This window comes from Amborella trichopoda, chromosome 2 (assembly GCF_054954075.1).
Source record: "Amborella trichopoda isolate Santa Cruz 75 chromosome 2, AtrichopodaSantaCruz75HAP2 v2.0, whole genome shotgun sequence".
NCBI classification, from domain to species: Eukaryota; Viridiplantae; Streptophyta; class Magnoliopsida; order Amborellales; family Amborellaceae; genus Amborella; species Amborella trichopoda.
In genome coordinates, this window is record NC_142337.1 from 14,752,178 (window position 1) to 14,775,791 (window position 23,614).

Genomic DNA, 23,614 nt, shown 5'->3' on the forward strand with positions numbered 1-23,614 from the left:
AAAATACGAGGTTTTTCAAATTGTTTGACTCAAATTCCACTTTAGTCCTGACCTGATAGTGCCATGTGGTATCCGAGTGGCCATAGGGCTGCCACGTGGCACCCCATGCCTCACTTTAAGATTACCACCTAGCTGGGCTCTGATCCCTAGGAGGGGGAGGGGGAGGGGGGGGGGGGGGCAGGGGTGACCAGATTGGCATTTGGTTGCTTGTTTTATAAGGGGTTGTGTTATAGTGTCTTGTTATATATTGTTATATTTTATTATGTAATGTTATAACTTAAGGCATGGAATATGTGAAGTTTAATTAATTAATTAATTTGATATTAAAGAGAAAATAGATTTTCAAATTTGAGTTGAAAGATATCTTCACACACATGTATAAAGTGGACATTATCTTTAAGTTGATTGGTTTGAAATTTTAGATTTGCAAAGTGATTGACTTTGATAAAGTAGGATAACTTCACATGTGTGACCATTGCCAATTACTTCTTTACCCTTTACCCTTGGTGGTTATCTACTTTAATACATTATTAAAAAAACTAAGGGTGTTTTTGTAAGGGCATATTGGATGCATTGGAATAAAAACATGGGTCAATGACAAAATGGTAAAGTGGCATAACTTAGGGTTATAGTTGCTATTCTCATGAGTTCATATTCTTGGCATCTATAGTTGCTGGAGTTTTGAATTTACAAAAGTTTCATTGATCTTAGAATTCCCATTTGATCATTTTTTTCATCATTCTTATTGAAAGTTACTGAAGGACTGGAAATTAGAAGTTATTTAAAAAGTTCATAGTTTATGTATTTGCTATCCTCCATGAAAAGTTAAGAAGTTTGAAAACTCATGGGATATATGGTAAATATCTTATATTTAGATGTACATAGATAATAATTTAAATAGAAATATATAATATTTATAACATACTATAATATACGATATACTGTATTTTATATATATATATATATATATATATATATATATATATATATATGAAATTATCTTATATTACATAAATATATAATATATAAAACATAATATAATATATAATATAGTGCATTTTTTATTTTATTATATAATATATAATATTATATTATATATATATAACAATAATGTATTTTTTATTTATTTTATTATATAATATATATTTATATAAAATAATTTAGTATATTGTACATTGTATTCTATATTTATTCTATTAATATATATTTTTACTATATAATATTATAAATATCTATTATATTTTATAATATTTATAACATACTATAACATATAATATATTGTATTTTTAATATGCATATATGAAAGTATCTTATATTACATAAATATATAATATAAAAATATCTATTTTATTTAATATATAGTATAATTTATTTTTTTATTTTATTATATAATATATAATATATATTATATAATAAAATATAATATATTATATATATATGTAATATATTATATAATAAAATATATTATATTACATAAATATATAACAGTAATGTATTTTTTATTTATTTTATTATATAGAGATAGAAAGGATTAGGGTGATTATATGGGGACGCTTTGATAAAGAGGAAAGAGCGGGAGAGAGAGAGAGAAGATGAGGGTGTTTGTACCTCATACTTTATAGGGAGAGGATTGGGAGGTTTGGAGGGAGATACATTTGGTGAGTGCGGTACTAAAATTCAAGGTATGATTTGGCTAGATTCCCCTGATTTCAAATTTTAGACATATATTTGTTCAAACAGAGAATAAGGGATTAGAGAGAAAAATGAGAACAGGGGTTTAGGTTCCATCCCTTTTAGAGAGGAAAACCCCTTTTGACAGAGATGAATAAGGGGGGACCCCCTTAGAGAGAGAACTGGCGTTTGATTTCTACCTCCTTTAAGTGAAGGAAAACATGAAATCGGTCAGAACTCGGAAGGTCCCAAGTCCGAGCCGTGTTTGACAGATTGGGTTGAGTCTGTCATGGACTTAGCCGAGTTTGTCCAAAAAATATAATCAAACAATGATAACCAGATAAATTCTCCAGTTCCCATGTGCATGTTAGGTTACCGGTTAGCACCACAACTCTGCTCAGAGCACTTGCCATCTTGCCAGGATAACTTCTTCTGTGTTGTAAACTACTCCTCATCACAAACCTAGCACCCAACCATAAGCAATATGCTATAGCGGCCATCCCCAAGTACCTCCATTCCCTGTTGTCGAGCTTATGGCTCTCATAAATACAATCTCATAGTCTGATCCATGTTCACCTCAAACGACACGCGGTAGTCCAAGCATAGCACCTATGTCCCCAGCTCACTTGAGTTTTCAAACACCGGTGATGATCAAACATTTGAAGCAGCAAGTGGGTCATCTCCTATGCCTGCATCTTGTTCATCAGAAGGTGCCACCATTTTATCGGAGGAGAAATCGAGTCAGGTTTGTCTGAATGAAACTAGCGCAATCAGAGCTCTTGCAAGAGGGAACCATTCTCGTGTTTGCAAGAGGATGTCGGAGCCCTTAACGGGTTGAAGAGATAGCGCTAAACAGGCCACGGTCACCAATAATTGTGAATGGTAACTACTAATGGCCAAGTTTGAGGAAAAAATGCTTTGTTTCCTAAAGCCCCATTCCTTGAACAGAGACCATATGAATTTTTATTTTCTCTTTTCTTCTGTAGAGCTTTCCAATATAGTTGGTTTGTAAGTGGGAGTGAATCGGAGATCGGATCTTGCAGGGTTCAGTGGTTTTTGGATCCTTTTTATCCCTTCTCTCCTGCAAAACTTGAATTTCGAATCTGGGGAGAAATGGGAGATGAAGTCTTATGGTTTCTAGGATTCACTATAAAACTTGGTTTTTAATCTAAATTATGAAGGATATGAACAAGGACTTTAAGGATTATAACTTTCTTGGGCTTTGGGGTCTGCAGAAATATAACTTTCTTGGGCTTTGGTTTCTTTTCCCTGCGGGTTGTATGAGTTTATTTATTTTTTTGTTGGTTATATTTATGTGTTTCTACATACGCATCAAATTGCTTTAAACTTTGACTGGGTACTGAAATGACGTTTTTCCATTGATTTTTTTTTGTGTATGTTTGAAATCCATTGTTGTTCCCTCTTAATTTTGTCCAATTTATACAAATATCTGTTTTACTTTCGTTGAAATCCAAGGATGAGAGGTTTTTATCTTCATATTGGGAAGTTAATTGAGCATTTTGTAGAATTCCCATTCTTCGGGCATTTAAAAAGGATCCATAGTGTAGACTGCAACTTGATTTCAAGGTCTATATTCATTTGATAGCACTGAACTTGGAGTATTTTGCTGCATAATGTTCGGATTTTGTGAACAGATACTTTGGATTTTTGTTATGTATTTGTGCAAGGTCAATCTGAATTCTTCATCTATCTATCTCTCTCTCTCTCTCTTTCTTTATAGACTGTACTTTCTTGCTTTCATGAGTTTCTCTATTTCTTGTGATGAATTATTTCTTTTTATGATCTCCGTAAGTTTATGTTCATGCATTATTTCTTTTGTTGGATGATGCCAATTTTTTCTGATAAAAAAATAGCTATAGCTATTTTTTTTTTTCTCGTGACTGGTAGTGTTTTTTTTATTTGTATGTTTGTGAAATTACATGCTATATTCTTTGATGTACTATGTAGTTTTACCAAATTTTTGAAGAAAGTGCTTCAAGAACTAGTATAGTTGAAAATCTGGTAAAGAAAAATGTGCATGAGATTTAGAAGTTGCAACGGAAATGTGTACCTACAAGTTTAATGGTTCTTTTATGACATTTTTTTCTTCGAAAGAAATTGCATTTGTTGTTACAATAGATGATTTAGGTATTGTATGCCTTGTTTTTCTTCTATTTCATTACTTGTGTCTTCTCATTATGCTCTCTTTTAATTTATTTATTTAATTTTGCTGATACCTAACTCCGCATTGATTGGCCCCATGCTGATCGTGAGGAGGGTTGCATTTGGTAGGCAACCACCACATTTTTTCACAAATTTTGAACCCATAGGCAGAGCAGGATTTGTGTAGCTAACTCTAGATAGTTGGGATAAGGCTCGGATGAATCTTGCCGGTGTTGCATTTTTGCTTTTCTTTACATTAGCTGAGTGAACGAGATATTTGATTTGGAGAACTTGTCTGGGAATTTATTGTAGGGATTAAAAAATTCAATTTTTTTGGTAACTAACTATGTTAGAATCGAAGCTGCTAGGCTAATTATTTATTTATATATTAACTTTGATAAGTTTGTGTGTGCATGTTTTGTGATATTTCTGTTTTATTTGTTTGTGGGCTTGCATTCCTGGTCTTTCTGGTTCTTTTTTGGTGGTGTATGAATTACCCATGTTGTCATTTGTTATTTTTGTCTTTCCTAATTAATGAATACTAAGGCTTGAATAGTATTCAGCATACCCAAGTCGTAGTTCAACTTGGCTTAATCTTCATGTGAGTTATACTATCTTGAGTAATAATGTTGTCTTGAGTTCTTTTTCTAGCTACAACACTTAGAATATCGTTAGGCTGGATATCATGCACATGATGTATATGGTACGTTAGTTTATGGTGAGTTCTATCGTTTCATGGTTCATTGAAGTATTTGTATGTGTATCATCTATTGGTCATAGGCTCTACATGTATTCCATCTCATTGCTATAACTCATAGTATATATGAAACTAGTTTTAACTGGTTTTCCTAACAGTTGGGAGTTGTCAATTGGTTTGTGTTTGTATATTGAATCCACATTGGTTTTACAAAAGAGTTAAAAACAACCACCATTTCTATTTTTTGTGGAACGACAAAATAGCACGTTGTCAATTAATACAATTTTAAATAAAAAGACTTCTATCAAGATAATGTTTGCTATGGAAACTTCTATTTTGGGCTTTTATGATCTCATATTTCTAATTCATTTTGTTAAAGCATAAAATTCACCTTTTTGAATTGTGCTGATTTGGTGGCATGGCCTTGTCTTCCTTTTTGGGATTTTAGGGGGAGAAATCAAGTTTCTCTTTGGTGATAGCCTCTTCTTCCTTCTTGTTTTCTCTGAAAATTTGATGTTTTATGAGTTTTTGACTTCTTGCGAGTTTTTAATTGGTAAGGCTTTTGCGTGAGTGCGGTTGCATGCGACGTCACGCCAAAACCGGATCGAGGAACATGAATCCTTCTCTGTGATGCGAAACATCTACCCCTTCTCACCCCGAGACTGAAACCCTAACCTCCAATGTTTTTTTTGTTTGTTTTGCACAAGTCAAAGGACTTCAGTTCACTTTGCATTGATCTTATGTTGAATTTTTTAAAACTGTTTGCCTTGTTCAGTTTTGTTGCTTTTCTTAACGTTTTGATTAATCTTGAGAATTAGATTTGCATCATAATGACTTTTTACTGTGGGATTTATGCTATTTTATCAGATGATGATGCTCTCTTTCTCTTGAACAAAAAAAAAAGGTCAATTTTGCTGAAAATGAAATTAGAAACTTATAATATTGGTTTTCATATTGGTGTTTAGGTAATTTACACCTTTGGAATTAGGTTTACATATTGGAAATAAATTTATTGTGAATTTCTCTTTTGCAGTAGAAGAAAGAAGCAAATGTATTTTCCAAAATTTGTGAATTTTATACTGTTTTGTTCTCTAAAATTGCTTGATTTCTATGTTTTCTATCCTATGTATGTTATTGATTCATTCATAACATTTTTGAAAGCAAATCCCAGCTAAGGAAGAAGCATGGTATGTATATGTTAGACTTGAGTTTTTATAATTTATAGTATAATTTTTTTGTGCATATATATAATTCGTAATATATGAAGGGAAATTTATTGGAGAACACAGTTTTTTTGGACAACTCATATGTAGATACGTACCCTCTCTCCATGATTTGTTTTTGAGATGGATTTTGAACTTAATTTTTTTGGTAATATATAATCTTTAATATGGGGAGCTGTAGTATGTAATAATAAATAAAATTTAAATTTTAAAAATGATAGTTTTTGAAAAATAAGTTTAGACTATTGATTTTGTTTTATGTAGGACTAACACTTTTTCACATACATACTTAGGATGGATGTGTGTGATGTCAATGGGGTCCTGGTTTCCCTTCGTGTGGGGGTGAGGAAACCTTCTCTCGAACAATCATGGTGGTCCGGCGCATGGGCCCTCTTGCTAGCGGATAGGAAGCTGACTATGAGAGAGATTTTTGCGACTGGAGCGCGAATTGCGCTTACGTCGCATGGGGGTTCGGGGACACGCCCTGGCGGATGGCCCTCTTAGAGCAATTACGAAGCGTTCCGGCTGTTCGCCAGCACAGTTTGGATGTGAGCCCTCCTCAGGTCTTTAATCTCTCTCTCCTTTCACTCTCTCCGTGCTATCGAGATGGGATCCTGATATCCCTCCTCCTTGGATCCCCTTTCGGAAGGATTTGCTAGCCGTTAAATGGGGTGTGGGTAGAAGTTGAGGGCAAAGGCCCGCAGGTTAGCACACGTTTGTGGGTTCGTGGATGAGTGCGGGCTTCCGCACAGACAGGGTCACGCATGTGGAGGTGGGAGGAGGAGAGAGAGGGAGAGAGAGAGAGAGAGGGAATGACTCGGCTCGAGAGAAATGGGATGACCCGCTCGACCAAGATGCCCTCGGGACTGCACACTCAAGCGTACCCTCTTTCTCACAGTTTTCTCTCTCTTCCTCTCTCCTCTCATGAATGGACTTGGGGCTTACAAAATAAGACAGAACAAAAACAAACTAACATCAATTCTTCCCAGCCTTTAGGGTATTGGAGCTTCCAAAAAGGGAACCTTTTGGAGCGATTTTTCCAGCCCTTTTTACAAATGAGCTAAGCTTGCTTATATAAAGGATTCACCAAATAGGGGTGGATGCTCAAAAGCCAAGCTTAATTACAATTAAATAAATTGAAAACAAATCCAAAATTAGGCGCACATGACCAAAATGCCCTTACGATTTTTTGCCTTAATGACGAGACCGTCCTTACATGCAGGTTTCTCTGCCATGGGAAGACCTTGGAAGCTGGTTCTGCAACTTGCAGCAATTGTTCGGCTTTTTCAGGAACATATCTTCGTTCTTCTTTTGATAGCGAGCATTTTGATGCCCTTCAATCGTGTTGTGGTAGCCTTCTTCCCCGAGGTGGAAGTCCGACCAGTTTTGTAAACTTTGTTTGCTGATGCATCTTCGAGCTGGGTTGTTTTAGCTCCTGGTGGTTAGGTGCCTTAATCTCGCCCTCCAGATCTTTTGGGGATTGGGCGGCGCACGTCTCGGGTTTCGAGGGAAAACCCGAGACGTTTTTGAGATCGCTCTCTCGGGAACCTCGTTCGAGAACGGGGGCAGGTATTACCAATCTGTGAGAGAGGAATTTAAAGGTGGGTTCGAGACTTATTCGGTAACTAAGACCGGTTCACAGGATTACTACTAGACGTCATTACCAATACCGATTAGTTAGGCACGATAGTCAGTCTGTCGTGGCAATAAAGCGGGCAAGTAATCCTGGCACAACAACATTACGGCTAGACGACATGACTACCATGAGAGACTAACCTCATTCCCTCTTAGTCGAAGGACGGAGTGGAAGAATTAAAGCTATGAGAAAAGAATAAGAAGAGTTGAAGGGGAAGAAAGGAGGGAGAAGAAAGGAAGAGAAGAGTATGAAAGATGAGAGGAAAAAGGAGAGAGAGGGAAGGAAGGCGCAGTCGGGGCTAAGCATTATCGACTGTGTTAGAAGGAAGAGAGAGAAAATGCAGTCAGTGATAGGCTTCACCGACTGTGTTGTATAAAGGAGAAGAGAGAGGAGACACGGTCGGCACTAAGCTTCGCCGACTATGATAGAAGAGGATAGAGAAAACTAGTCGGCATTAGGCTTCGTCGATTGAAAAAAGAGGAGAGCAGAAACCAGTCGGTGCTAGGCTTCGCTGACTGACAAAAGAGGAGAGAGAAACCAGTTGGTGTTAGGCTTCGTTGACTGATAGAAGAGGAGAGAGACATCTAATCGGTGTTGGGCTTCACCGACTGACAGGAAAGGGGAGAGAAAACCAATCGACGTTAGGCTTCATCGGTTGCGACAAAAGAAAGATAGAATCAACCGGTGCTAGGCTTCACCAGTTGTGAAGGCTGAAGTCATACGTTAAGACAAGTGTGGCATCAACCTGTTTATTGGTCCAAACGTCCTTTGCAGATTTTCGCTTGAACTTAGAAAGCGACGCTGTAGAGACGGTTTTCACCAACTTCTTTTTATTTTGGGGCTCTTTGACCCATAACCTTTCGGCTATGTCCACCTTTTTCATCCATTTTTACTCACGATGCCCTTTCAGGTTTTTACCGTGCCCTGTTTTTTATTCATGAAACTCTTTTTATCATGATTTTGTGACCATTCTCGTCCGTCATTTTTACTCTTAACGTTCCCTTGTATACACCATGCCCGTTATTTTTCTTTTTTTTTTTGTGAAGGCGTGTTTAAGGTCATGCCTTCGGGACCTATGCGAAACAGTTTAACGTCATGCGGCCCAGACATGCACTATGGTTTAAGGTCATACAACTGGACCGTGTTGGCGATGAATGGAAGTCTGTGGAGGTCATGGAGTCAGTATGGTGGTGGTTTGACTTACTTGGAGAAATGGCATTAGGCTGCCTATGAAAGATGGATGATGTATGAAATGTGAGTGGACAATGGTGACCCACTAACTTACAACGAGTATGGATGGCAGAATGGTTCGCCGTTTTGTGAGCGCTGGTGAGACTCACTGGGAAATGAGGTATGGTGTCATAGTGAATGGACACATTGGGGCGATAATGAAGGTGTCACGCGCACATTAACAGGTAGGTTAGGGAAGGCATGCGTGAAAAGTACATGTAAAAGGCGTGTGCGTGTATGTGGGGGCGAGTTTATGGTCATGCCTCCTGAACATGTGCAAAGCAGTTTATCGTCATGCGGTCAGGACGTACACTATTATTTAAGGTCATACAACTGGACCGTGGTTATGTAGTTTAAACTCATACAACTAGGACTGTGCAGTTTAAGGTCGTGCAACTAGACCTCCACTACAGTTTAGGATCATATAGTTCGGAACATGGTGCTGAACCTTTTGACGTCATTCGGCTAGGATGTGTACTATAGTTTAAAGTCATGTAGCCTAGACTGTGGTTATGCAGTTTTATATCATACAACTAGGACCGTGCAGTTTAAGGTCGTGCGATTAGACCTCTTCTACAGTTTAGGGTCATATAGTTCAGACCAAGGTGTTCAGCCTTTTAATGACATGCGGCTAGGACATGTACTATAGTTTAAAGTCATGTAGCTTAGACCGTGGTTATACAGTTTTAAGTCATACAACTAGGACTGTGCAGTTTAAGGTCGTTCGACTAGACCTCCGCTACAGTTTAGGGTCATATAGTTCGGACCAAGGTACTGAGCCTTTTAACGTCATGCGGCTAGGATGTGTACTATAGTTTAAAGTCATGTAACTTGGACCGTGGTTATGCAGTTTTAAGTCATACAACTAGGACTATGCAGTTAAGGTCGTGCGACTAGACCTCTGCTACAGTTTAGGGTTATATAGTTCAGACCTTGGCTGTGCAGTCTAAGGTCATGCAGCACGGATCGAGGCTGTGCAGTTTAGAGTCATGCAGCACTGATTGAGGTTGTACAGTTTAGGGTAATACAGCACGGACTAAGGCTGTGCCGTTTAAGGTCATGCGGCACAGACTGAGGCGGTGTAGTTTAGGGTCATGCAGCACGGACCAAGGCTGTGCAGTTTAGGGTCATGTAGCGCGGACTGAGGCTGTGCAGTTTAGGGTCATGTAGCACGGACCAAGGCTGTGCAGTTTAGAGTCATGCAACGATGACCGAGGCGATGCAGTTTAGGGTCATGCAGCACGGACCAAGGCTATGCCGCCATGTAGGTGAAGCTAAATGGGGAATAGATTTATAGATGGCAATCTGACTTCCTGGGGATAAAATGGTTAAGACCATTCACAAACGGAGGGCTCAAATGAAAATGGTGTCCTGATGAAGGATGATCAACAAAAGCGGACTTCACTAAGGTTTAGTAGGGGGTAAGCATACTCTCTAGGGTGAAAGATGGCTTGGTGTGAAACAGATCCATCGAAAATTGAAGAGGTAAGAATGACCCTAACTTCGCTGGGGATAATGAGCTGCAGTATGGGTGTGACTCCTATGGGGATGAGGGATAGCTCCTAACTCCATTAGGGATGATAGGCCACAACAACAGCCTAGGTACAACATCACTATGGATGACAGGTCACGGCTTGGGTGCAACCCCACTAAGGATAAGTGGTAAGATGCACAAGACTTCAACTTGGAGTAGGTGATAATAGGCTACTTGAAATACGGCCGGTGCCATATGTAGTGCTAGTGGTTTCTTGCGAGTATTCAATCGACGCTGAGTTCTCAAAAACGCAATCAGCGCTGGGTTGTTAAAGACTCAGCTGACGATGTGAACAACCCGTGATATTGTTTGAAGGCAACCGACGCTAAGTTAACCGGCGCTATGGTCATTTAGAAAAACATCCAACGCAAAATCAATCGGCGCTAGGGTTGTTTGGAAACACACCCGGTACTAAGTCAACCGGCACTAGGGTTGTTTTGAAAACATACCCGATGTTAAGTCAACTGGCGCTAGGGATGTTTGAAATTCACCTGGCACTGGGGATGGATCGATGAGAGTTTCCTCAGGCCTCTAGTCAAAGCAGAACCCGGCTCATTGTCGCTTGGCCTCGCTTGGACGTGACTGGAATTCTCAGTTTGTGAGGGGCATTTGAGGGAAGTGTGGTCTATATAATGGGGTAAATCCCATTTTCCCTCACTTTTTTACCAAGGGTAAAAAAAAATTAAGCGAAAATTTTCTTAACGGTGAGGAGAGGGCGGTCGATTGAAGTTTCGGCAAGCAGTGGGACTCTAGTAAAGGTTTTGCAGGGAAGGTTCTCGGCCAACAGTGGGATTCCAGACGGTTTTCGGCGTGCAGACTTTGTCAAGAATTTAGCAAAGTTGCAGGGAAAGGAGCAAGAAAGGGGAGTTCTCCGGGGAGTTTTTCGAGAGACGAAAGGGGTTCCTGCTGCAGCAGTTTTTGGTAGAAGAGGCGGGAAGTGAAACTGTGAGCGTTTCCACGCGTCTTAGGAGTTTTTTTGGGGATTTTTAAGAAGTTTCCCGGGGATTGTGGTAAGTTTCTGACGTTGTTACTGGTTTTTCAAAGCTTCCCGGGGACATAGGAAAGTTTGGATAAGTTTTCGGTGAGGTTCTGGTGTTGTTCAAGTGAAAAACACATGTGGGATAGTTTTTTAGTGAGTTTCCGATCGTTAGAAGAAGTTCCGATGGGAGACGAACGGTCACGGGAGGTGGACCGTCGTGGAAGGCGTACGGTTGTAGGAGGTGAACCGTCGTGGAGGTGAACCATCGCAGGGAAGGTGTACGGTTACCTCTTTCGTATATCAATTAAGGAGGTGCGAAAATGTAGTGACGGTTATCAGTCGGCGCAGCTAAGTTTGAGGTGTCACGACTACGATTGTGGCACGCGCGAGAGATTTGATCACAAGCTCAACTGACACTGGGTATTGGCAATCTCAACCGACGTTGAGTGTTGAAAGACTCAATCGGCGCTAGTCATTTGGCACGCAACTGGTGCTGGATGTTGACAAGCTCAACCGGTGCAGAGTGTTGACAGACTCAACCGGTGCTAGTTGTTGGCATGCAACCAGCGCTAAGTGTTGAAGGACTCAACTGGCACTGGGCATTGGAAAATATAACCGGCACTAAGTGTTGGCAAACTCAGTCGGCGTTGATCTAGTGTCTTAGCAACATTTGGGAGTAAACCACCAAGCCCTTTATAATGGTTGGTTCTTCTTACCAAATTCCCAATGTGAAGAGGCTTCCAAGGGAGGGAGAGATTGGTGTTTGTGATTTTTACAAGCGACGTTTTATCAAGAGGTGAGCCCCATTTGGCTGACCCAACCAGTATGTGAACCAGAGTGGCCCCTTAGTGTCACTTTCATTACTGACCCCATTTGTTTCGAAGTTCATGAGGGCAATGATGGCAACATCAGTACTGAAGAAGGAATGATGCTTCTTCATTGCATGCATATTAACATAGCTTCCGGGTAGAACTTGCCTACCTTAGGAAAGCGAATGGTACATACAAAGGGACTACTAATGTGGTTAACAAAAGGCCTCTGTATTCAAGGGGAGCACCAATACCTGAAGGGATACACTTCTTAGACTGCCAAGGTATTGGCGTCATACAGAAGCACTCTTGAACGTGCTTCGCTATTGGCAGCGATTCAGTGTTCGGGGCAGCTACTATGACCGTTGCTCCAATATAGTAAAAGTATTGTTAGAGACATGGAGCCATGTTAGTAATACTTGGCTTCTTGGGCATGGTGAAGCAGGAATCTCCTTACTAAATCTTCATTTTATCGGAGGTCTCCCAATGATTGGGGCTATGTATGATGAGTTTGTTCCTCCGAACTCAGTCATCTTCGGTGGTGTTAACTTGGGGGATGAAGAGACACTTGCCAGCCTTCAAAAGATCTTTGAGGTCTACCAGTCAATTGCAGGCCGATCTAGCAATGGCAGGGTCACTTTTACAGAGGGGGTAAAATTCTTTTGTGGGGATTATCCTGAAGGTGGTCAGGATACTCCAAAAGGGAAAGGGAAGGCAATTGCGAAGGAGAGGCCTCCTGTATATCAGCTTGAGATCGAGGATGACCGTGTCTTCTTGGCCTCGTATTTCGCCTTATTTTTGTGCAAATTTGTGCTTCCTAGCTGGGGGGGACGACATTCGTCTGGGCATACTGTATGTGGCCTGTGACATGGCCTGAGGGCGTGAGTATGCCTTTGCTCAGACGGTTTTGTGCATCATATATCATGGTTTAGGGGCCATCTCCCGTGGAAAGGCCTACAGGGGAAAAGAGGGAGGGAGTGGCATTGTTGGAGGAGAGGCTTTTCCCGGGGATTTTAAAACTCCATGCCCTGTGCATTACGTGTACGAATGGCTAAGGGCTTATTTCCCTGACACCTACATCAAGCATTAGTGCTCGGGAGATAAACTGTGGCCCTTCTTGATGAGGATTGCAAACTAGAGGGCCATCTTCCATACCCCAGGGGAGGCTCGAGGTCTATTTGGGAATGATTCTTTGAACATGAGGCGGGTCCCCTTTCCGGTCGGGACCTTCATCGACCGTTCTTTCATTGATGAGTTGAGGAAGGAGCTAGACGGTGCCTCAACAACCCTTAAGGAGCTCATGTTTATTCTGAGCATCAGAGGATGAGTCTTACCTTATCGGACTCCGCACAATGCTAGGTTACCCATCGCTTTGCCTGTTAGCACGGGCTTGATCAGACCTGTCCCTTCTCGATGTTTTTATAAAAGCGTTGGAGTAAGGTGAACAAGGGGAAGACATAAGATTTTGGAACTTTTCATGAGTGATGGCTGCCAGAGGATATATGGACTGCTTGGTCCATGTGTCTAGAGATGACAGAAACCAGCAAATATGTAATCCCTCACTTCGGCCGTAGGGTTCGGTCGACCAAGGCCTATGTGAACTTGTGGAGAATCACCAGTAAGGGATAGTGGGATCAAGATCACCCTTTGAAAGGGGTGAACGGTAACTGGCGCTAGGATACCAGGCTAAGGAGACTGGTGGATGCTCTAGCTCCTGATGCGATATTCATCTTAGATTGTCCCTCCAATTGGCGGGCTTTAGGGCTTCTGCGTGAGATAGCCTCACTAGAATTCCTTGCAATGAAGACAAGGACTGGGAGTGTCTTCGACAATCTTAGTTCCATATTTGAGTGAGATGAGGGACGATGAGTCCCTGGTTATGAGAAGCATCCCCCATAGGACTTGAATGCCCTTATTGGGAGTGGTCCCCATAGTAAATTAGCTAGATGGCCTTCTCAAGGAGGTGGATCTGAAGTGGCAGCTCCTACTCCGGTAGGGGGGAAGAAAAGAAAGCGCTCGCCGCTGTTGATACCCGTGCACCGCCTACAGTTAGTTGGTGTATTCAAAGGCACAAGAGTGTCAAGCTTCCTATGGTGTCAGAATTAGAAGGTAGCTCTTCCTCTTTTGATCTTTTAAGAACTACTCCGGTATCACCTTCTGTGCTCTCTGGACCACCTTCTGCTTCTCCTGAATTGTTTTCTTTTTCTTCAGAAACTGAGGCAGACGACTCCGGCAGCTCCAAGCCCATTGTCATTACTTTCTGATTGGGAGGTGACTCCGGAACTTGGGGAGGGGCCCTTGAGTCCAGGGGTAGTTTCTGAACCAGGGGCGGCTCAGATGGAGACTGATGAGGATGAAAGCCCTGAAGCGACTTCTCCAAATAAGGGCATTGATGTTGATGTGGCCTCCATGCCTCAGGAGCTTAGTACCCTGATCGAGGCAAGGGCTATGATTCAAGGAGAAGAGCTTGAGGTTGATGAAGTGCCTGAGCACCAGGAGGTTGCTGCCCCAGTGAACAAAGGTCTTGAAGATGAGGGAGTTGAACTCTTCGTAGCCGAGGTTCTGGCTGTTGAAGGCGGAAGCCAAATGGAAAACATCGTGGCTAGAGATGAATTGGATGGCGAAGGCCAAAGAGACGAGGCGGTTCCTGAACTTGATAATGCTGAGGCGACAGTTCAGGTGGATGAAGAGGAAGTAGAGGTCCCCATAAGAGAGGGTCAAGCCAGCGAGACTGGTATTGAAGAACCCAGGTAGGTTGAGGCTGGGGCTGCCTATGAGTCTGAGGGGCAAGAAGCGCTAGGCTTTGCTCTTGTTTCAGAGGAGTTCGTGGCTCAGATGGCTATTATTTCAACAAGCTCGGTCCTTGAGGTCGAGGCTTCTTCAACAGTAGTGGTCTCAACAACACCGTCTAGGCTTGTTTTTAGTGGTGTTTCTAGCATGATTGCAGGCATGCTTAGAGCAAGCCTTAAGGGCTTGAGGGAGCTGCCCCTTGATGAGCTGGACGAAGCCTTGACAAAACTGAGGGAGTTCACCATGACTACTGCAGTTGGGAGTGCCCTAGAAGTGCTTTCCCATTTTAATGCAACGCTAAACGAGTTGGAGAGCTGACGATTGAGAGCGCTACATCATGAAGAAGAAACTGGCAGACTGGCCTCTTTGGAAGAGTCGAACTTGTGTCGTCGCAAGAAAATAGACGCCTGCATCAAGAAGAAGGCCACGATAACTGACCGTCAACAGGACCTCCAGAAGGAGGCGCAAGGAAGCTTCAAGAGAACGATTGAAATCTGAGAGGAGATGCGAATACTGAGACAGGAATTCACGGGCCTCGAGATGGCGATGGTTAAGAGGAAGCCATGGAGGCCTCATTGATTGAAGAGTTGTCCGAACTCAATGGCACAATTGAGTCGAAAACTGTGGCGATGACAGAGGAAACTCAAAAGGTGGCGGAACTAAAGGAGCGTATCCAGGGCACCGAGACTTCTCCTGCAGCGCCCAACGCAGAGATCAATAAGATGATTGATCGTTTTTGAACATGTCATTTCCTTTTGTCAGTACTTGTAAAAGTTTTTAACTGATGAATAAAATGCTTCTCTCTTTTGACTTTGTTGCATGATTTCATTCTCTTCTCACTTGTGCTGCACCTCATGTGATTTCTCTTCTGAATGCCTCTCGACACTTTTATTATCCCAAGAGGCTAATACCCTAGGCCTTGTTTACCCCCATGGTGGGCTGTCGTGACTTGGATAGCTTCGAAATGGGGAGTCATTGCTTTTTCTCCTCTTAATGTCTGATTGGCCAAGGGCTCATAGTTCATTTTCCTCATGATTCGGTGAGCCTAGTAACTATAGATAGTTCAGCCAAGAGGGGCCTGGGCCTCCATTAGTGGTGCATTTATCGCAAGCTCATCATAGTTTTTAGTCTCCAACACGAATTCCTTGAGATGTTTTGAAGCTATACACATGACCTCCAATTGACTCTGGTGACTGCGGACTTCGGTTCTTAACTTTTCTAGGGGATCCTGCCTTTGAGGGGAAGAAAGTTGCTCTACATCGAATTACTCTTTTGAGTGGTTGGGGAAAAGTAAAACTTTTAGCTGGTCACCGGTCTGAGGAGCATCCTCTATACTTATAGGAACCGGATTTTGAAAAATATTTCTCAGCGGTTGTTGCGCTGCTTCGGCTTTCAAGAGCGCAATGGAAATGTGCAAGACTTTCTGTTGGTCCGGTGTATAGGTGATCCTTGGAGCCGAGAATTCTGTCCCCATGGCTTGCTCAATCTCAGGAATGACCTCTGGTTCATCTTCCGCCCAAGGTGGCTCAGAATTGGGGGTAGAGGTCAAAGACTCCTTTTCGAACGAAGAAGGAGTTTCTTGAGGGATGATGGTTGGGATGTTAGAATGAAGAGTAGTTAGGGGTAAAGTTCTGCCCTATCTTTCTTCCTCCTTGAACATGTTCACTAACGTCCTCCCAACATCCTCAACATCTTCATGAGACAAGGACTCAATCTTGCTCGTAGACTTGTGACCTTCATCATTCGGCTTCTAAGGCGATGCCAGATCTGTGTAGTAATATTTAGCATTGGCATAGTGAGTTTCGGCTACAGGGAACGGTCTTTTGTCAGTATAGACAGTATGTTGTCTCCCATCTCGGCTATACTTGAAACATTGGTGTAATGTTGATGGGACCATCCCCTGGTCATGGAGCCATGATCACTCGAGAAAGATGTTATAGGAAGTGTCGGTGTCGATTACATGAAATTGGGCGTACTCGTTCAACTCACCGATCTTAAAACGAAGGCGTACCTTGCGTGCTGGCTTCTCTTCTGATTGGTTGAACCCTTGAACTATAACGTGGGTCAGGGTAAGATCTTCGGATCCCAACCCTAATTGAGTAAGGATCCTCTTTGGAATAAGGTTGACTGTTGTCCTTCCATCTAACATAATTCAGTTGATGGGGCATGCATGTAATTCGTCAGTAACAAAGAGAGGGCGATTATGAAACTTTTCCCCTAACTACAGATCATCCTCTGAAAAGTTGATTGGCATGCATCCTTGTAGAATTGTCGGGTCTACCTCAATGAGTTCTACTTCTGTTTCATACATTTTTGGGTTAGAGAGAGCTTGAACCATAGCCATCAGGGAATCCTTTGAGAGCATGAGGGCATCGTAAACAATAAGAAGAGCCGAAAGTTTTCGTAGATGCCCTATCATATCATATTCCACCTTTTCTTGATCAAGGCCTTGTGCTCTTGGTCCTGCCACTGATTTGGGCGGTACGTTGGGTTGAGGAGCAGGTTTGAGTAGAAAATGTTTATTTTGGCCGACTAGCTGACTTAATTGCACAACACGCTTGGTTTGAGTGATGGAAGTTTGAGGTTTTGGAAGAGACTAAGTGTATAAGATCAAAGGGGTCCAAGGAAATTGGAGGATAGGTGTCCTTTTTGAAGTATTGAGATTAGGAAGGCACCCAGGGAGCTGTAAGATAGACAGACTAGTCATTGGATTAGGGGGCCGTGGCGGACTGAGGAACCTCAAGGTGCCCAACTTCTGCGCTGGAGGCTGCATCATCCTCCCTGAACTGAGATTTATTTGCCCTGTGGTGGGTATTGCTCTTGAATTTTACACCATGTGGCAAGCTCCTTGAGAATAGGAGTTTTTCCCATCTGATTTTCTCAGTCACTGCTCAAAGTCAGGCTCAGGGGGCCATTGGGGCTTCTTTGACTTCGACTTCTTGTGCTTCTTTGAAGAAGGTGGCTTTGCCTTGGCTTTAGCTGTCAGGGCATTAGCAACTGTTAGTAATCCTGCTGCCTATGCAAGGGTCTTTCTCAATCGTTTCCACTACGTCTTGCTTATATTGATTCCTTCGAATTCTTAGTCGAGAGCCTCAAAGTCCGGACATATCAAGGTTGTACTTACAGGGGACGTAGAAGAGAGAGAATGAAAAGCATGCGCAGAAGGAGGAAAAAGGTTAGAAGGTGGGGGACTTTTAAGGTCGGTCCCCTCATCAGACCAATCTGGGCAGCATTTTACGTCATCACCAGAATTGAACGGGTGCAGGGGATCCTTACCCCACTGGAGAAGTGACTTGGGATATCTCCTTACCCCGCTGGAGAAGTGACTTGGGGGTCACTTACAGGGCGATTGTAAAACTCCTGACACTCCCCCATTTTCCTTGCAAATATATCAAGGAAACTTGTGCATTTTGATAGGTAATGGCCTCTTATCTGATGGTATGGGCACCAATGATCTTCAGTCCCTTAGCAAGGCGACGAGGTTACCTTTCTTGCTTCAGTGTGATTATGCCATCCGGAAGCATTATAATGAAGAAGGCGTAAAGGATATTGGGCATTTCGTCTTCCTCTTGGATAATTACAGCATGAGAGGTTTCGGCTGCCCCGAAAGCCTTCTTTAAGTCTTCAAGCTTTATCTGACCTTTCAGAATCAGAGCCTCTATAATATCCTTTAGTGTGTAGCGGTCATATGTAGGATGATTGATCCTCCTCAGGAAGCTGGATCATATTTTGTTCCAATATTAACCAGAACAGCGCAGGGACCCATTCCTTCTTGAAGGGGTAAACCTTGTTCCTATGCCTAGTGAAATAATCACCCCGATCAGGGTTGGCTGGTGGGGGTACCCAGTTGTACGTCTGTTGTTGCTTACCAGCCCGGGGTGTTACCTTTACTGTGCTTACCCCTTTAGAGAGGTCCAAAGTTTGGGAGGGAGCCTTCTTTGAATCAGTGACCATGATGGTTGCACAGATTACCCCTTTCTGTTGGCTACCTCGTGTGTTGCTCTGGTTGTTTGTTGAGCTTGTAGATGGTTGTCGTGTCCCACCATGATGGCGTGATAAACTTTCTATGCGGACTGATTTAGAGATCAGCTCTGACATGGAGGTCAGATTAGAGGCCTCTACAAGTAGAGCGATCGCGGGTCGCATGTTTCGCATGCAAGTTTGGACTACTTCCATCTCAGGCATAGGATTAAGATGGCGGGAAGCCAAGTTTTTCCATCTTGATATGAACTGATCTACGGGCTCATTGGGGTTTTGATTCAGGGTGAGTAGTTCAATGGTTTGAACTTCTCTCTCGACCTCATAGAAGCGTTGATAAAATAGTTTCTCCATCTCCTCCCTTGTATGCACTAAGTTTAGAGGAGGTTGGGCATACCATTGAAATACTGGGCCATCAAGTGTCTCAACAAATTGTCGGAGAAGAAGTCTCCCATCAACCGCTGTTTCTCGAAATACTACCTGGAAGTGGGCAATATGCTGGTTTGGGGATGTGGTTCCATCGAATAAAGGAAACTTCCCTTTATTATAATCTAAGGGAAACGAGACCTGGTCGATATACGAGAGGTATGGCCTTTGATAAGGCGTTGCGCCTTGTATCCCTGGGATTTGTCTGTTCTTTAGGCTATGGGTGACCATAGCGTCAATGTATGTCTGAGAGACGGGATAAGGGAAAGAATTGTCCTGTAAGGTAGAAGGAGGGGGCTACCGTGGAGCTGCACCATCAGAGTGAAGGGAATTGACATCATGGTTAGCTGACTGATGTGCGACGTCGATACGATCGATCTTTTCCATCATCACACGCACCATATCCTCAAACTTGTTCATGCGCTCTTCCTACGCATCATCCGTCTCACTTAAGACCATTACACTGATCGTTTTACTATGGAGGTCGACGTTAGTGGCAACAGAGAGCATGCGAACTTGACGGGTCGTATGTGGTAGGTCAGTCAGCAGGGGGCTAGCATGCCCTGACAGAACTTGACCCTTATATGCTGATTGCGTTTGGATAGGTTCTCGACAGTCTTGGGACCGTGGCTGTTGAGCAGGTGGATCTTTTTCTACAACAGTAACCATAGCACAGGGCTCATGGAGTTCTTCTTCAGGCTTCATTGTTTGAAGGGGGTAGAAGGGATTCAGGTGAAGAGGATCGTCAGAACTAGTTGTTTTCACTACCTTGGTCACCTCCTCAGTCAAAATTTGCAAACCTCTATCATGTTTAGTTTTGAGGTTTTGATGGACCTCGCGCTAAAACTGCGATATAGGTCGCGGCTAGTCAGCTCTTCTTGCACAGAAGAAAGCTGTCTCCATTAGGTGAGGCAATGGATGAGGGCTAGGAAGTGGAGTCATCTTGGGTCGGGGAGGATGACGGACTCAATCTTCCATCAGGTCGGTGCCCCGAGGTCCCTTATGGGCTTAAGAGACAAAGCAAAAGTGATGGCGCTGGTTCAGCATGTTACTCTTAGCGAAAACCTTCGAGTACCAAGGCTGAAGGTGCTTGTTAGATGAAGAAGGAGTGGGCCAGAGCAGGGTTGACTCATAAGGAGGCCTGAGTTAGAGGCGAGAGGGCATTTGTGATGGCGACGCATGCGCACCCCTTGAAGAAGGGTCAGGGGTGGCCTGGGGGTCAACCCGGGCTCGAGCAAGTGGTATAGCAAGTATCTGCAAGGGAACAGGTGTAGGCCTATCCCTTACAGAGTGCACTTGCATGTGCAAAGTAGGAAGGGAGATGGTCGTCTCCTATGTACTTGCGTAGGCGTGGCAGTGGAGTTGCCCCGAGCAGTGAGATTCATATGAGTAGCATGCACAGGACCTGGCCTTGGAAGGTTTGATCTTGAACATAGACTCGAGGTAACAGAAGGGTTTGCCCCGAGGTGTGACTCGAGTGGGTAACCCACGAGCTTTGTGGTGTGTGTGAGGGTTGGAAACCGTGGGCTTTCCGCCTCGATGTGTTGATCCTCTAGGGATAGAGATCAATGGTGCAGAAATGTGGGGGGTAGCCCTATGGCGACCCACAGAAGCAACGACAGCTTGTTTGGCTTTTGCAGAAAGGGACTAGGCAGCCTTCCGGCGTACCTCAGAAACACGATCGGCAAGTGACTTGCCAGTGGCTGGGTGCATGCTGTATGAGGCAACAGAAGTGCTGCCGATGCAGGGCGCCTTGGTGGAGTTTCCGTCAGAGCGAGGAGATAGGGAGTGAGGGATTTTTAGGTCCCACCTCACACCTGTCCAAGTTAAGACCAGTGAGTTAGATAAGGGGTCTTTGCTCAAGAGGATGGTTGGGAACGAAGTCAAAGGAACTTGTTCCCTAGGTATGCTCTCAAATGCAGGGATAAGAAAATCCCCGATCTAGATGTATGGGTTACAGAACCCACAAGCCATAAGTGAAGTGTTAAAAGATAAAAGCAGATAATAAAAGAAGAAACTATCCAAACAAGAACGATTCGACTAAGGGGTAATAAGTCCCCAGTGGAGTCACAAAGCTGCTTAGGTGCCTCGATCTCGCCCTCGGATCCTTTAGGGATTGGACGGCGTGCGTCTCAAGTTTCGAGGGAAGACCCGAGATGGTTTTTAGATCACTCTCTCAGGAACCTTGTTCGAGAAAGGGGACAGTTGTTGCAAACCGGTGAGAGAGGAATTTAAAGGTGGGTTCAGGACTTACTCGGGTGGCTCGCGTGGGCTCCCTCTTAGATCACGAAAAAAGCCCCTCAGTTATAAAACTGGTTCAAAATTGCCTCCCTTGGCTTGTATTCTTCTTATTTTCTGCAATCACACACATAAATGGTAAAGGTTATAAGACAAGTGGGTCAGACCTTACGCTTTTCCTCTTTGATGAACGTACACAAGCATGCACATTCAAAGAGAAGAAGAGAATAAAGACGGGGGAGAGAAGAATTCGACTAAGCGAGAGGATAGAACGATGACTAAGCTAGTGAGGAATTGGCCTGACGTGGTAGCAAAAAGGGCTCGGTAACAGAGACCGGCTCACAGGATTACTACTAGAGGTCATTACTAATACCGACTAGCTAGGCACGATGGTCAGTTTGTTGTGGCAATAAAGTGGGCCAAGTAATCCTGACACAACAACATTATGGCTAAACATCAGGACTACCATGAGAGGCTAACCTTAATCCCTCTTAGTCGAACGACGGAGTGGCAGAATTAAGGCTATGAGGTAAGAATAAGAAGAGATGAAGGGAAAGAAAGAAGGAGAAGAGAGGAAGAGAAGAGTATGAAAGACGAGCGGATAGAAGGAAGGCGCAGTTGAGGCTAAGCATTGCCAACTGTGTTAAAAGGAAGAAAGAGAAAATGCAGTCAGCGTTAGGCTTCGCCGACTGTGTTAGACAGAGCAAAAGAGAGAGAAGACACGGTCGACACTAAGCTTCACTGACTATGACAAAAGCGGAGAGATAAATTAGTCGGTGCTAAGCTTCACTGATTGATAAAAGAAGAAAGAGAAAACCAGTTGGCATTAGGCTTTGTCGACTGACAGAAGAGGAGAGAGAAAACCAGCCATTGCTAAGCTTCATCGATTAATAAAAGAGGAGAGAGAAAACTAGTCAGTGTCAGACTTCACCGACTGATAGAAGAGGAGAGAGAAATCCAACCAACTGTGTTATACAGAGCAAAAGAGAGAGAAGACACGGTCGGCACTAAGCTTCACCGACTGACAGAAAATGGGAGAGAAAACCAACCGACGCTAAGCTTCACCGGTTGTGACAGAAGAAAGATAGAACCAATCGGTGTTAGGCTTCGTTGGCTGTGAAAGAAGAAAAAGAAAACCAACTAATGCTAGGCTTTGTTAATTGTGACAAAAGAGAGAGAGAGAGAACCAACCGGTGCAGATTTGTGCCTTCGGCTACTTTGGAAGGTTACCGGAGAAAGGGATTCCAGCAACCGACTGGATTTGCTTATTTGGTGACCTAAGGACTTGCATCCATTAAACAAGGGATTGAATGGAAAAGTCATACCAGAATGTAGCTCTGTGTGAGGTGGTTCTTTTGAACTCATCCTCACGTTAATCTATAGCCTGGATTTTAAGCTATGCTTCACTGAATCTGAAGCCTCCTAAATCCTTTTTTGGTCGTGCTTTCTCCGGCTTCTTTCCTCTTCAGGGCAATGGGGGTTCTCTTTCACGCCAAAGTGAGTGCCTTAGGTCAAAATGACGAGGCTGGCGAGATCTAAAACATGTAAACATTTGAGCTCTATCTGATTTCAGAGAAAGGCGTCATGGGTTGGAGAAGTTGCTGTCAAAAAACGTTGTCGCAGTCCTCATTTTTGGGACTGGTTTGGTGAAGCTGCATCACACTATGGTAAAACCCATGAGTTGAGATGCCGTATGAGTATATGACCTTCTAGAGGGGTCCGATTGAGCTCAAATTTGGTCATCAGGGTTTTTCGAAGTTCTGAACACAATGGCGATGGTCTTGTGCCTTATTGCAGCCACTATCATAAGGCTACAGTGAAGGGCCCTTCTTTGGTGCAAGGGCACCGCACCCAGGTTACTAGGATGGAGGCTTTATTTTTCGGCACAGTCCTTTTTTTGTGAACCCACAAGACCAGGCTGTTGTTGGCTCTCTCCTTATTCGCATGGGCTCATGAAGGTATGTCAAAAATGACATACAACAACTTGCCCTGCCAGATGTTGCACTTCGAGAGAAGCGAGAAGTGCAACATTTGGAAAAATTTAACTTCGTAGCTCCTTTGACGAATCCTCGCCAAGACATGTTTATTGGCTCTCGATTATTTTATTTTTTTTGTTGATCGTCGGCACAGCGTAATCCTCGAGGGGTAGACTTTGCTTAGCTTTTCCCTCGACCGGGGGGTGACCAAGTGGTTTCCAATGGTTTGGTGCCTTGTTGAGGGGCTTTCTCCGGGTCCCACAA

General features: G+C 43.2%; 1 protein-coding gene across 1 annotated transcript; it reads left to right on the forward strand.

The window, feature by feature from the left end:
* Nucleotides 1-1,452: 1,452 nt before the first annotated feature.
* On the forward strand, nt 1,453-22,359 carry LOC148783120 (uncharacterized). The gene is made up of 2 exons (XM_088858150.1): nt 1,453-14,051; nt 14,154-22,359. The coding sequence occupies exon 2, from the start codon at nt 14,280-14,282 to the stop codon at nt 14,694-14,696; it is 417 nt and encodes a 138-aa protein (XP_088714276.1). The 5' UTR covers nt 1,453-14,051; nt 14,154-14,279; the 3' UTR covers nt 14,697-22,359.
* The last annotated feature ends 1,255 nt before the right edge of the window (nt 22,360-23,614 follow it).

Bases quoted from the DNA above. Each gene is read 5' to 3' on its own strand.
- LOC148783120 (XM_088858150.1), top strand. From the start codon at position 14,280: ATGGAGACTGATGAGGATGAAAGCCCTGAAGCGACTTCTCCAAATAAG.